The sequence below is a fragment of the Notothenia rossii genome, assembly GCF_949606895.1.
Source record: "Notothenia rossii genome assembly, chromosome: 8".
NCBI lineage: Eukaryota > Metazoa > Chordata > Actinopteri > Perciformes > Nototheniidae > Notothenia > Notothenia rossii.
In genome coordinates this window covers 46,313,638-46,327,975 of record NC_136906.1, presented here as the reverse complement: position 1 = coordinate 46,327,975, position 14,338 = coordinate 46,313,638, and the positions used below count along the sequence as shown (strand labels likewise).

At 46.3% G+C, this 14,338-nt stretch overlaps 2 protein-coding genes across 2 annotated transcripts in view; one reads left to right on the top strand and one right to left on the bottom strand.

Moving 5' to 3' along the window:
• The window catches only part of rev3l (REV3 like, DNA directed polymerase zeta catalytic subunit), a 108,067-nt gene extending 99,732 nt beyond the window's left edge, over positions 1-8,335 (top strand). The window contains exons 25-32 of the mRNA XM_079643050.1: positions 943-1,149; positions 1,378-1,487; positions 4,280-4,394; positions 4,493-4,630; positions 4,809-4,999; positions 5,476-5,722; positions 6,226-6,441; positions 6,972-8,335. Coding sequence (XP_079499176.1) covers positions 943-1,149; positions 1,378-1,487; positions 4,280-4,394; positions 4,493-4,630; positions 4,809-4,999; positions 5,476-5,722; positions 6,226-6,441; positions 6,972-7,112 — 1,365 coding nt within the window. The 3' untranslated portion in view covers positions 7,113-8,335. The remainder of the gene's footprint in view (positions 1-942; positions 1,150-1,377; positions 1,488-4,279; positions 4,395-4,492; positions 4,631-4,808; positions 5,000-5,475; positions 5,723-6,225; positions 6,442-6,971) is intronic.
• Positions 7,804-12,432, bottom strand: mfsd4b (major facilitator superfamily domain containing 4B). Its single transcript, XM_079643051.1, has 4 exons — positions 11,953-12,432; positions 11,006-11,174; positions 10,413-10,529; positions 7,804-9,640 (listed from the first exon to the last, which is right to left on the bottom strand). Exons 1-4 carry the CDS (start codon positions 12,208-12,210, stop codon positions 8,355-8,357), a joined length of 1,830 nt encoding a protein of 609 aa, XP_079499177.1. The 5' UTR covers positions 12,211-12,432; the 3' UTR covers positions 7,804-8,354.
• Between the last annotated feature and the right edge of the window lie 1,906 nt (positions 12,433-14,338).

Here is a 14,338-nt window from a genome sequence, read left to right as displayed (position 1 = left end):
TCGTTGGTTCATACAGCCAACATATACATTTATTTAGTTGTGTGTCCACCTTATTTATATCAACAACTGTAGACTAAATATTAACACCACTCAATGTGTTGGCACCATAAATATACAACCTCCATAATGACTATAGAGAGCAGGCACATGCACAGATAGACCTCAAGGGTGGCTTGGGCACCTGCCCTTTTGCCCTCATTTTTTTATTTAATAATTAGTGTGTGCAGGCATTGTCTAACATAAAGCAACAAAAAAAACTGTAGCTAATACATATTAATAATTATAATAATAACTTACATTTATATAGCGCCTTTCAGGGGACCCAAGGTCGCTTTACAGAAGAAACAGGAGTAAAACAAAAACAACAGTCAGACAGACAAAACTACAAATAAATTAGGAGCCAAAGCTTATGTTTTGCTTTAATAATGTTGTGCCTAATTATGACATGATATGTGAATGACTTTTAACACATTTTTTGGCACATAGTAATAGTATATTTAAATACATACATTTTAATATCCCTTAAAACTTTCACAAAAGTAGTTATTCCAGGAATAGATTTATGTGAAAGAAACCAAAATCTCCAGTGGGTCCCTGCCACTCTAACATCCTCTGCACGAGCCTGATGAAGACCATGGTAAATAGAGTAGTTAGTAAAGATGTCAGCCATACTGACCTGACCACATGAAAGCTTGTTGATTCACTCCATGTGAATGTAGACTTCCTGATCGTGTGTGTGTGTGTGTGTGTGTGTGTGTGTGTGTGTGTGTGTGTGTGTGTGTGTGTGTGTGTGTGTGTGTGTGTGTGTGTGTGTGTGTGTGTGTGTGTGTGTGTGTGTGTGTGTGTGTGTGTGTGTGTGTGTGTGTGTGTGTGTGTGTGTGTGTGTGTGTGTGTGTGTGTGTGTGTGTGTGTGTGTGTGTGTGTGTGTGTGTGTGTGTGTAGTCCTCAGTGCGTAGAGGCATCCTGCCCAGCATGCTGGAGGAAATCCTGAACACCAGGATCATGGTGAAGCAGTCCATGAAGACGTACAAGCAGGACAAAGCCCTGATGAAGCTGCTGCACGCCCGCCAGCTGGGCCTCAAGCTCATCGCCAACGTGACCTTCGGATACACCGCCGCCAACTACTCCGGACGCATGCCCAGCGTGGAGGTAAGTTTAATGAAGCTGGCTGTCCGCAGTGGGACCAGATGAGGGTCATCGTAGTGTCATCATATTTAAAGCCAGCTGTAGTCCTTCTAAAGATGTGAAATACATGTAGTAGCACATATTTCTATGAGAACTATTTCTAGTGTTTTTGCAAATCTCTGCTGATCTGTGCAGTGGTTTCCTGGTCTGGAGTATGCAGTATGTATTAACGTCTCTCCTGTCTTTTTCCAGGTGGGAGACAGTATCGTCCACAAAGCCAGAGAGACCCTGGAGAGAGCCATCAAGATGGTCAATGACACCAAAAAATGGGGCGCGCGTGTTGTGTACGGAGACACGGACAGGTAAACATCATTTTAGCTAAGCAGCAGTTTGTGCAAAATGCCCAACATCTAATGGTTAGCATCCGGCAGTTTCTATGTGCTGGGGACCCCTACTATATATTTCTTTCATAAAACGTGATGGCAACTTTGAAGTTTTAGTCAGATGCTCAGGCCCCCCTCCATGCACATGTAGACACTGTATTGGTCAAATAGAAGCACTGTGGTTCAGTCACATGCATGTGAGAAGAATGTACCCATCATCTTCTACAGGGTGTCCGCGGAGTCTTAAAAAGTATTAAAAGTTGATAAATCAATTTAGCGAAAATTAAGGCTATTAAAAAGTATTAAAAAGTATTAAACGGCATTTTCCAAGGTATTAAGAAGGTTCACAGCAACGAAAACATGAGACACCCTTTAATTTACTGAAACGACATGGCGGGAAACCCCTTCAAGGCGGCCCCATGCATAGCGCGCCGTAAAATGCTGCTTATTATTTTAAGTTTCGTTGCCTTGCTCCGCTCTGTGGGGTGGGGGAACTAAACGACTACGGTAACGGGTCCCAAGGTGGGTAGACCGGCATACGCAACGCTCTGGGGTTCCAACGGCTCCGTGTGTGCCCTATATGATCATTTTCTGATAACGATGAAATAGACCGCCTCCCTCTCCCCACGTCTCCTGCTGCTGCTGGGCTGTCAGAAGAGGGGGAGGAAAAGAGAAGCAGTCACCGTTTATTAAATATTATTATATTATTATACAGAGAACAGAGTCGTTATCAATTTGTTTTAAAGCTCAATAAATAACAAAGAAGACCTCTGACCGGCACTTTCCTAATTTTGTACGGAAGATTTAAACTTTAACGGACATGTTGACCGGCGGAACATTTTTTTTTAAGGAAACTGCCGCACGGTCCCCTCGTTCCTTGGAAGAGGCGGAGAGGTGGGTGTTTTTCATCTGCTGGTGGACTACCTGAAAGATACAGCAGGAGAACACGCCGTCCACCGCGGAGAATAAACAGAAGGGCAACCATGGCAACCATGCTTCGGGGTCTTCTTCGCTGCTTTTGGTGTATTTCGGGCGGCAGCAGCGCCACTTACAGGCCTGACATATGTACTACATCGTTTCCAGCATTTCCAGCGGTCTAGTGTGAACGGACACGTTAATGAATCGAATGCGTGTGAACGGAAGCCTTTTTTGTGCTTGCTTATGCGTTTTACCGTATGCGTCCTTGTGGGGCCGGGGCCTAAACCAAACTATATCCGGTCACAGAGATCTGCTATTTCAAAGTAAAGTCAACACATATAGACCCTAAATATAGTCTATATTAAGAACGAGAAAAGTCTTAACATATATCCTTTTTTGTAAACATATGACAAATGTGTGAGGGTGATGACGTCAGAGCATCGTCCTATGTGCCAGGGCTTAGCCCCGGATAGCCCCAGCCCAATTTAACCCCTGGGTATTTGTGAGGGAGCATATAATATGGCATATAATATGGCATTACCCTGCTGAAGCTCACCAAAGTTTAACATATTTCATAGTTCAAAGTTTTGTCAATTGTTTTGTTTATTAGTCAAAATACTGGTTTCTAATGGTTTCTGAGGAGTTTTACTGGAATGAAAGAGCACAGACTACAGAAGCAAAAAAAGCAGCATACTGCATTAAACCTGACCTTCACAGAGAGGTTGAAGTTCATGTGGAAAGGAGGCTTCAGTAGTCTGTCTGCACTCTGTTTAGTTTTGCTATCTTACAATCAATATAGTAAAGTGTGTTGCCAATGTAACCGGTTAGAACTCAAAGTTGCGATGAGGTCTTAAAATGTATGGAAAGGGTCTTAAAAAAGGTCTTAAAAGGTATTAAATTTGACTTCAGGATTCCTGCATATACCCTGTTCTAGCTGTAGTAACCGCTGGGAGGTTTGCTTCCCTGAGGTTGCTCTTGTCGGACTTAGGTCCTTGGTTGCTGATGTCGAGGAGTCTGATGTTCAGTGGTGTAAAGTAACTAAGTACATTTACTCAAGTACTGTGCTTAATTACAATTTTGAGATACTTGTACTTTTCTTGAGTATTTCAATGTGTTGTTTCTTTGTACTTCTACTCCACTACAGTTCAGAGGTAAATGGTGTACTTTTCCTCCACTACGTGTATTTAATACCTTTAGTTACTTTACAGATGTGGATGAATGATGTGAAATCTAATCAACTCTTCAATCACACTTTAGTTCCACCTGGAGTAAATTCACAAGCTACCCTGCAGTATACAAAGTCATTCAAACTAGCTGCACCTTTACCAGCTTTGAGAACACTTTCATGATCAATCATTATAAAATATATCATATATATTATTCTGAAATGGACCAATCTGCACAATGACTACTTTTACTGTCGCTACTTTCACTATATTTTGATGATAATACTTTTCTACTTTTACTTGAGGAACATTTTGAATGCAGGACTTTTACTGTAACAGAGTATCAGAATCAGAAATCCTTTACTAGTCCCACAGCGGGGACATTTACAAAACTCTATTCCTATTCCCACACTCTGGTATTTCTACTTTTACTTAAGTGCAAGATCTGAGTACTTCTACTTTTACTTAAGTGCAAGATCTGAGTACTTCTCCCACTGAAGATGTTCTCTGAGCAGCACTCTGTCACATTGTTGTTTCCTTTCTTTATGAAGTCTCATGGTTGTTTGTAATTGTTGCCAGAGATGTAAGTGTCATTCACAACGGCGTGACCTCTGACAGGAAGTGTGTGTGTGAGGGGACATGCAGTGGACCGTAGTGAACCTCTATGTGTGTGTGTCTGTCTCGCAGCCTGTTTGTTCTGCTGAAGGGAGCCACCAAAGAGCAGGCTTTCAAGATTGGTAACGAGATCGCTGAGGCAGTGACCGCAACCAACCCCAAGCCTGTCAAGCTCAAGTTTGAGAAGGTAGTGCACACACACAGCCACATACGCACACAGCCACAATGTGCACTTGTAGACATATATATTGATCTGTTTGTGTGTGTGTGCGTGTGTGTTCCCAGGTGTACCTTCCCTGCGTGTTGCAGACAAAGAAGCGTTATGTGGGCTACATGTATGAAAGCCTGGACCAAAAGGAGCCTGTGTTTGATGCCAAAGGGATCGAGACAGTGCGCCGCGACGGCTGCCCTGCTGTTTCCAAGGTGACAGGCAAACCTCCTCACTGGCCTCTACACCAATCACAGTCTTGCCAGATTTCTTCCCGCTCTTGTTCACTCAGACTGCTGCACACGTGTCAGTCAGGCTGGGGGGTGTTGAGTGTTTGCATTAACCGCTCTCATGTTTACTCTCTTCACTCGTCCTGTCATGATTGTGGTCCAGGTTCTGGAGCGTTCCATCAAGCTGCTGTTTGAGAGCCGGGACATCAGCCAGGTGAAGCGGTTTGTGCAGCATCAGTGCATGAAGGTTCTGGACGGCCGGGCCAGCATGCAGGACCTGACCTTCGCCAAGGAGTACCGGGGCAGCAGCTCGTACCGGCCCGGAGCCTGCGTCCCCGCCCTGGAGCTCAGCAGGTGTGTGTCAGTGTGTGTGAGGGACAGCACATTGTGAGTGAACATTTTCTGAAATAGCCACATGCAGACAAATGTCTCACCAAAAGACAGAGAAAGTGTGTGTGGGGGCATGCTGCAGAGCTTGCTGTAAGCTACAGAGTCAGTGTGAATCCAATTACTCCCAACCCCCTACAGTACTCATTGTCTGGCTGCAATAGCCTGTATGTACAGTACCTGAGTCTGTTGCTAGGCAACCCATCTCTTAATGGGTGAGAAAAAATCAGATTCCAAAGAAGGCATGGTAAGAGGAAGTATCCAGCGTCAGTCATGAGCTCTAGTTTATCTCCTGTTTATCAGCTAGGTGGATTCTAGATGGTGCTGAATGTTTTACAAATGATTTATTTAGTGTCATATTTCCCGACAGACACAGGGCAGACTAAAAGTTCTGATATGTTTTGTCAAGTGTTTGTGTCTCCATCTGTCTCCATCTGTCTCAGGCGCATGATGGCGTACGACCGGCGTCTGGAGCCCCGCGTGAGCGAGCGCGTTCCCTACGTCATCGTGTACGGGATGCCCGGCCTGCCCCTCATCCAGCTGGTGCGCCGGCCGGTGGAGGTGCTGCAGGACCCCGGCCTCCGTCTCAATGCCACCTACTACATCACCAAGCAGATCCTGCCCCCACTGGCCCGCATGTTCCAGCTGATCGGAGTGGACGTGTTCAGCTGGTACCAGGAGCTACCCAGGGTGAGAAGGCGGGAAATGAGAATCCAAAATGTTTTTTTATCTGACCTCTGTTGCAGAGGAGCAGTGCAAATGAGTGATGATGCTAGAAAAGCCACATCAACGTATAGAAGAAGAAATGGCATGGAGGGAAGACACACAGCTGAGTTTGACGAATACATGACTGATGAGCATGCCAGGGGTCTGTTGCTTCTGTCCTTCAAAATAAAAGCATTCTTCCGGATGGTGTTTGCAGTCCATTCAGTGTATTTAGTACAGAGAACAAAGGAGGAAGAGAATCTGTTAAGTGAGACTCATCAAGCTGCAGTCTGTGTCCTGACGGAGCACACACGCCCTCTGCTGGTGAAGCATAGCTAAGGAAAATGATTAATGACCATTGATTGCATTGAACTGTTTACAGTATGATCTTACTCGTAAGGCTGCTGTTATCTTCTTTCTAAATGATCTGAATAATGTTGTGTTGTCTTCCATAAACACATCAGTCATGTCTGATTGTCTGCACACAGATCCAGAAGGCTTCCTGCTTCTCGGTGGTGGGGGGAGATGAGGTTGGGAGGAAGGGGACCATCTCGCAGTACTTCACCACGCTTCATTGCCCCGTGTGTGACGAGCTGACCCAGCTCGGTGTGTGTTCGCGGTGCCGCGCCGAGCCGCAGCGTGTCGCAGTCACACTCCACCAGGACATGAGACAATGGGAGAGACAGCAGGAGCAGCTGCTGAAGGTGAGACCCCCGCTCAGCAAAAACACAGGGAGTAATCATTTGTCCAATGTGTTTTTTATAAGAAAAAGTACTATTAATTTAAAATAATGACCTAAGTTTTCTTAAAGTAATGGCTCCTCTTTTTCTTTCATGTAACATTTCAAACAATGAATGTATTAATGTTGAGTTTGTGTGTTTTGATATAAAATAAATGAAATGTGTACAAGTCTGTTTGAAGTGACCTTTGATCATAACTGTGATAAGACGGTTAGCTTGATGGCTGGGTGAGACTATTATCAGATCGCTTTGATATCTTGCACTCAAGCGCTTCTACTGTGTGTGTGTGTGTGTGTGTGTGTGTGTGTGTGTGTGTGTGTGTGTGTGTGTGTGTGTGTGTGTGTGTGTGTGTGTGTGTGTGTGTGTGTGTGTGTGTGTGTGTGTGTGTGTGTGTGTGTGTGTGTGTGTGTGTGTGTGTGTGTGTGTGTGTGTGTGTGTGTGTGTGTGTGTGTGTGTGTGTGTGTGTGTGTGTGTGTGTGTGTGTGTGTGTCCAGGTGTGTAGGAACTGCACTGGCAGTGCCGAGCGGCAGGTGTCCTGTGTGTCCCTGGACTGCCCTGTCCTCTACAAGCTGTCCCGGGTCAACAGGCAGATCTCCAAGGCCCCCTACCTGCGGCAGCTGCTGGAGCAGTTCTGATTGGCTCCCTGCTCATTCGGTGCTATTTGGTGCTATGTGGTGCCCCCCCCCCCTTATCAGTGTTTAATTGTCCACTCAGTTGTAAAGGTTTCATTGAGTCCTGGTGGGTCTTCATGTGTCTTGTGACTGTTGTTCGTTTGACTGTGTATCTGCATAAGCTGCTGCGAGTGAAGCTGATCCTGGATCTGATGCACAATGACCTGTTGTGTCTCGTAGCAATGTGAAGGAGCTCCACACTAATCTCCAGAATTCACTACATTCAGACCACTAATAGATTTCCCTTCATATTGTATGGACTGCAGTCTTTGTGTTGATAGTTCCTGTCGAGCTCCGTCTCTAATCTCATAAAGCTCCAGCCCCGAATGCATCAATACTGTTATTGTGCATTCTGTTTAAGGATGCCATTTTTCATGATTGTACTGATGTTCATTTTGGCAGATATGACACTTTGTACTCTACAGTGTAGGAACTGGAAACTATTTTGGTTTTTCTACGAATCTGGGACTGTTGCAATACTGTATTTTGATAACTGATCTCATAAAGAGTTTATTATTTCCTTGTGCATATGTGGTTAAGTGAACATTTTCTGCGCAAAAGAATTAAACCATGTTGAGATCCAATCTTCAATTCTTCAAACAGCCATACAGGATCTGTGTATTTGTATAAATGTAAAAAATATGAATGAAGGAGGTGTTTTTTGTTTGTTTTTAATGGACATTGCTGTAGGTGGAGGTTTGAGATTGATATAATAAAAAGTCAATGTAATCAAATGTCTTCTGTCAATGATTCAGTTATAAAAACATATTGGCAGGGACGACACAGGATGTAGAGATCCATAAAGCACGTTACAGAACATGACAAAAACAAAATCCACTTCATTCAAATCTTACAACTATCATCACATCCTGTCCTGCTGTTAATGAAAACACTGCAGTAGTGCAAAACATTTGAAACATACTTTTCATTATTGTAGTTGTGTGTCCTTGAGCAAGGCACTGAATAGCAATACGAGTCCTGGGTCCTCTGACCTCTCTGTGGAGGGAGCAGGCCAACAGACTCCCTTAAGAGAATCCATGTTGTGTTTATTTTCAAACCTTGAGGAGAAATACGCTCCTGATGGCCCACGAGCTTCAAAGGTGCTGAGTCATCACACTGAGGATGGTTTCTGAGCTGCACAGGTTCCGGTCAGAGTGAGTGTTGCATTGAATATAATCGTTTTTGTTTAGTAAGGGCAAGAGTGCCTCAGTCTCTCTTCTCTCTGTCCATGGAGAGCAGTAGTTTGTGTCTGGGGGACATTGTGCTGGAGAAAGAGGCTCCACCTGCCACCTCCGTCAGGGGGCCGCTCTCTGTTGGAGCCGTGATGTCGGGGGGAGAGGGAGCCTTGCTGGGGGAACTGATGAGACTCGCTGTGTCATCCATTTCAATCACCTCAAAGTCTGCATCATTCCACTTATCAGCCTCGTCCTCGTCCTCGTCGTCCTCCTCCTCCTCCTCATTGGCTCCTGAGTCCAGCAGCGCCTGACGATATTCGCTGTCATCTGCATCAGGCCGGCCCCTGACGCGGGGTTTCCTGCTCTGGCTGCTGGGGGCTGAGGCCAGCTTGTACATGACGGGGAAGAGGATGGAGGTGAATGTGGCGGTGATGAGCGACAGGTACATGAGCAGGGGCTGCTCCGGGAACTGTCCCAGCAGGAAACCGACAATAGCAGGAAGCACCATCTCTCCCAACGCGGCCCCCACCACGAAGACTGCGGCCGTGTTGCCTGTCACTGTGGTGTACTGCTCCAACCAGGAGATGCCGCTGGGAAAGATGGTGGCCATGGAGGCGCCGTACAGACCGGTGCAGGCCCACACTGCCACCTGCTCCCTGCTGAAGAGGCAGAGCAGCAGGGAGGACAGGGTGGAGCCTACCAGGCTGAGCAGGATCATGGTGCCCGGGTACATGCAGGCCGCAAAGAAGATAGCCAGCCCCCTGCAGGCAGCAAACGCAGCCCAGAACAGAGAATTGAGCCCGGCCGCCTGGGACTGATGCATGTGGGCGTAGTCCTTGGCGAAGGTGAAGATGAAGGAGCCGTACGCTACCTCAGCACCTACATAGGCAAAGAAGAAGAAGAAGAGCAGGGCTATGAGAGCCGTGTGATGTTTGGCCACCAGGGGCTCCCCCGATGTCTTGCGTGCTTTTTCACGTGACGAGTTGCTGCGACAGTAGAGGATGAAGAAGAGGAAGGAGATGAGGAAGATGAAGGCGCCAATGACGATGTAGGCCCACATGGATTTGAGGGTGCTGCTGTTGCTGTGGATGTAGCGGATCAGTGTGTGGGCGTCAGGTGCTCTGGTGACCTGCTCCGCGGGGAAAGGAAGTGGCGAGTCTGCTGCTAGGACTCCTGCACTGCTGTTGCTGTCAGACCCAAACAGCAGCTTGGCGATGATGGGGGACACGAAGGCCCCGGCTGCAAAGCTGAAGTGCAGAGCCTGCAGGTGGGGGCCCGCCTGCTCCCCCCACGTGTTCAGTATGAGGACATTACCAACTGGGGACAGTAAAACCATCATTAACACATTTCTGATACACATTTTCGGTATTTCTGAAAGGCTCCCTTTCAACACAACAAAACACAAATTCAGCTGCTGCATAATAACTTCTTGTCTTTTCTTTTTTTAAGTATTCACTGAAGTTTAAAAGTACCTAACAGAGGTCAGATTCATCTAGGATATAGTACGCCACGATAGTGTTCAGATGTTAGCATGTTAACAGCTACACCCATAGCTCAATGTGCAAGAAACTATCTATTCCAAATCCTAAAGGAGCAAGATGTCGAACAGAGCGAAGACATGAATTCAACTAATTAAAGTGTCAAACAGCTCATCAATCACAAGAGAAACAAAAAACACTGTGTGTGTGTGTGTGTGTGTGTGTGTGTGTGTGTGTGTGTGTGTGTGTGTGTGTGTGTGTGTGTGTGTGTGTGTGTGTGTGTGTGTGTGTGTGTGTGTGTGTGTGTGTGTGTGTGTGTGTGTGTGTGTGTGTGTGTGTGTGTGTGTGTGTGTGTGTGTGTGTGTGTGAGAGAGAGAGAGAGAGAATGTGTGTGTTTTTGTGTGAGAGAGAGAGAGAATGTGTGTGTGTGTGTGTGTGTGTGTGTGTGTGTGTGTGTGTGTGTGTGTGTGTGTGTGTGTGTGTGTGTGTGTGTGTGTGTGTGTGTGTGTGTGTGTGTGTGTGTGTGTGTGTGTGTGTGTGTGTGTGTGTGTGTGTGTGTGTGTGTGTGTGTGTGTGTGCGCGCGTGCATGCATGCATGCACTGCGTCTCACCTGTATCCAGAATTCCTGTGGTCACCCCGATGCTGGACATGAGGCAGGTGAGGAGCAGAGCCTGCCTACAGAAGGGGATGGCACACATTCCCACTGAGGTGACCAGCAGAGAGCAGCCTGAGGACAACCAGAGCGCGACCATGTGACGAGTGGAGAGAGGACAGAGGAAAGAACCCTTGCGTAACTTCAGAATAATATGAATTAAAAACTGTATTCCAAAAATACTATAGCATAATTTATCCTCAAAATAAAGAATGTAAAAAAAGAATATTAGAGCATGGGATTTCAATGTTTAAAAGTCAACATAGTACATCTTAAGAATTATTCAAAATATGTATAGTATGTCAAAAACAGCTTTACCACCAGGATGCTGAACTCTCTCCCCTCCCTCCTACCTCTCCCCCTGCCCCCTGCCCCAATTGGACCTGGATGTTAACACCTCCCCTCCCTCCCTCCCACACACACACACACACACACACACACACACTTGTCGTAATAATAGTCGTCCATCATAAAATAATGTTTTAAAAAAAGGTATAGTATGGTATGTCAAAAAATGTGTACAACATATAAACCATGTGTATGAGCGTTACCCAGCAGCAGGTGGGGGCTCATGCAGTCAAAGAGAAGGCCTCCGAACAGGGAACCCCCAATGTAGCCCGCAGAGCGGCCCACGAAGATGTAAGAAAGATTGCTGATGTTCTTGTTCACATTCACAGCAAGGTCCTCGAACGTCGGGCCGATAACAGAGATACTCATCCCCTGGAGCAACAAGAGATCAGGAGTTACAATGACTGAGTCGCTGTGAGTTACAGGTGTGCTGCACGCTAAAGAACAATGCACGGAATCACTTCTCAAATGCATGCACGCTTCTGGCTGAATAAAGCAGTAGTTACTGTCTGTTCCTCCTACTGCATCTCATGTAGCTGATATCCTGACACTTGTAGAAGTACCAATCTGAACTATCCCTTTCATATGTAATCCAATTGTTTCTTAAACCATAGAGCACAGTGCACAGCTGCTTCATTGTTGCTGCAGGAAGTGTTTGTCGCGTTAATGCAGGATGGAACATTCCAGAACTACACAAACTCTGGTGTATGCTGAAGGTTTTCCGATAACCTGGTTGAAGAGCAGGTTATGCGTGTGGTTTGTCCTGTCAGTGCAGGATACTGCAGGTTCACTCCAGGTGACTGGATATCATGACACTTCCTGCACATTACAATAGACCTACTGCTGACTGATAGGGAGCTCATTCATATCATTCGTATTTAAGGCTTTGTGGCTGCAGGTCAGAATGCAGAAAACACTAGATCATAAAGGTTTGCAGAAAACCTCATATACCCGAGTGCTTGCACAGGTGTCGATGCTTCCTGATAGCACTGCAGTAACGGTAGCTATTATATAACCAAGATATCAAGATATATGGTAGGTACTTGAGCCACAGTTGTATGCTAGTAAATGAAGAGAAGGCTGGATGAGGTCTCCATTGAATATTATTTTTCTATAGAAGCACACAGGTTTAATTATGAAATAAATGTACCAGGCCAAGGAAAGCTGCACAGAGCGCGAGGGTGACTATCCAGCGGCCACACGCGCCCCTCCTCCTCCTCCCGCCGACCACCTCCACCCGGCCGTCGCACCTCAGGGTGCTGGTCCTCCTGCCTGCCTTCAACGCGCTCTTCAGCCGTCTGCCGGTGTCCTTACTCTTGTCAAACAGGGTGTCCTCGTCGTCCTCCATACTGGCGAAACGAACGTGCTTCTTTTTAACGACGGTGTCTTGTGAGGCGGACGAAGACATACCTGTCAGTTTGACAGTGCTGACGATGATGTCAGAACTCTGTAACAGGAGTACACAGCGGAAACAGCAGCGGATAACGGAGCTTTGGTGGATTTTCTGCCTGTTTGCAGTTTGTCGACTCGTTCAAACGAGGTCGGTCATGTTTAGACCGTAGCCTGTGGTTTAAACGGCTGCATGGTGCGGAGGAGGCCGCCGCAGACCCGCCGACCATCACCAACACAGACCCACAGGCTGCAAAGATCGTATAATTATCCGGAGTCCCACTCGGTGAAAACGCGTGCGCCATCTTCTGCAAAAACATAATGAAAACAATAATAATAATAATAATAATAATATTAATACAAAAATAATAATACGTTTAATTTGTAGGGAAAACAAAACAAAATAGGCCTACAAACAAACGAAAGAACAGAGCGCATTATAACCTGGCGGAATGGGCAGGGGGTTTAGTAAGAGAAGGCAAGTTTGAAGGGTTTTGAGGGCTGTTTGAATGGTGGTCTGACTGATTATATAGTAATTTCTCGTTCAACTGGTTGTCAGAAAAACATATATTCGTTTTAATTGTTACATAACATCCTTTCACCCATACAGAACATCTCACAATATCCCTGACCTGATGAAGTTAAAGGTCCCATGTCATGGCCATTTCTACTTCCATTGTTGAGGTATACTAAAATAGATTTATATTGGGCAATGTTTCAAACTCACATTGGTTTCTCATACAGCATCTCTGTATAGTAGCCTATGTGTATTCACTCTCTGTCCTAAACGGCATGTTGGAGCTCCTGTCCCCCCCCCCCCCTCCTCCTCCCAATGAGCCCAGTGGCCGTCTGCGAGACAGCGAGACACAGCAAAACCCAGCCCGAAACCAGCCCGAACACATACACACACACCCGCAGCCTGGCTGGGAGTTTGTGTGTGTGCTCACACACCGACTCACAGCCTCGCTGCGTCCAGCCGTCTCAGGGAGAAGAAATCGGCGGAGCTGCAGCTGAGAAAAGATTGTGTGTGTGTGTGTGTGTGTGTGTGTGTGTGTGTGTGTGTGTGTGTGTGTGTGTGTGTGTGTGTGTGTGTGTGTGTGTGTGTGTGTGTGTGTGTGTGTGTGTGTGTGTGTGTGTGTGTGTGTGTGTGTGTGTGTGTGTGTGTGTGTGAGTGAGTGAGTGAGGAAGTCCGCGGACCAATCCACGGACGTAACAGCTTATTTATTTTCTCTCTCCATTCATTCTAGTGAGCCGAGAGTGGGAACTCGGGGGGCAGTGCTCAAGGGGCGCATGCTCTGTGACTGCACATATGGGTACTTCTGCTCTGACAGCCAGGCATGACGGGTAATCTGTGACGTTTTGCTCTCAAAAGTTGGGCCATTTTGTCTTCATGCGCCAATGAGCAGCTCTCATAGGAAAGAACGAGACCCCGCCTCCCACGCTGTATCCAGTTCTTATTATACATCCATGTCTAGCACTAACCATCGTTAGGACCGCTTAGCGAGATCGTGTTTGTTAGGGTTAGTTAAGCCAGATAACTCAAAGATATCCAGGGTCTGTTGGACTGGCTTCGTAGTACAGGCCACAGGAACCAGCAGGCTTTCCCTACGCTTTCCCTAAGCTGCATCTCACTTCGGTTCAATTAAATCCTTGCGTCCCTCACTTGCGTCGTTTCCCTGCGTTTAGTCCCTCCCACCAGGGAAGCATGGAGAGAGGCAAGAGAGGTTTCTCAATACTCTAAAGCAAATACAAATCTTAAAGGTCCAAACACATTTTTTTAATAAGACAAATGTCCGTTTATTACGGTCATTCAAACTTTTAAACAATTGCAACAAGATTCTTAACACGAGGTTGCAAAAACAAAAATAACCTGTATGCAGCAGTTTTCATTGTGTCTGTGCTTGATCCCTCAGAGTCGCAGTGTAAGAGCTGCACAGTTGTGAATAAAGGCAGCTGCTCCCTCTTTCATTCAGCATTCCCATTATTGCTTTATAAATGTCTTGCCCCCTTGTGTGTCCACTGAGGTTCGTCAGGCCCAACACATCTTCAACAAACTCCCCCTTTGTCTCATCATCAAAAGGTTGATGATATTCGCTCTTCTTTTTCTGACTCACCTTTACTCACCGCTGGGTCACCAGACCCACCTT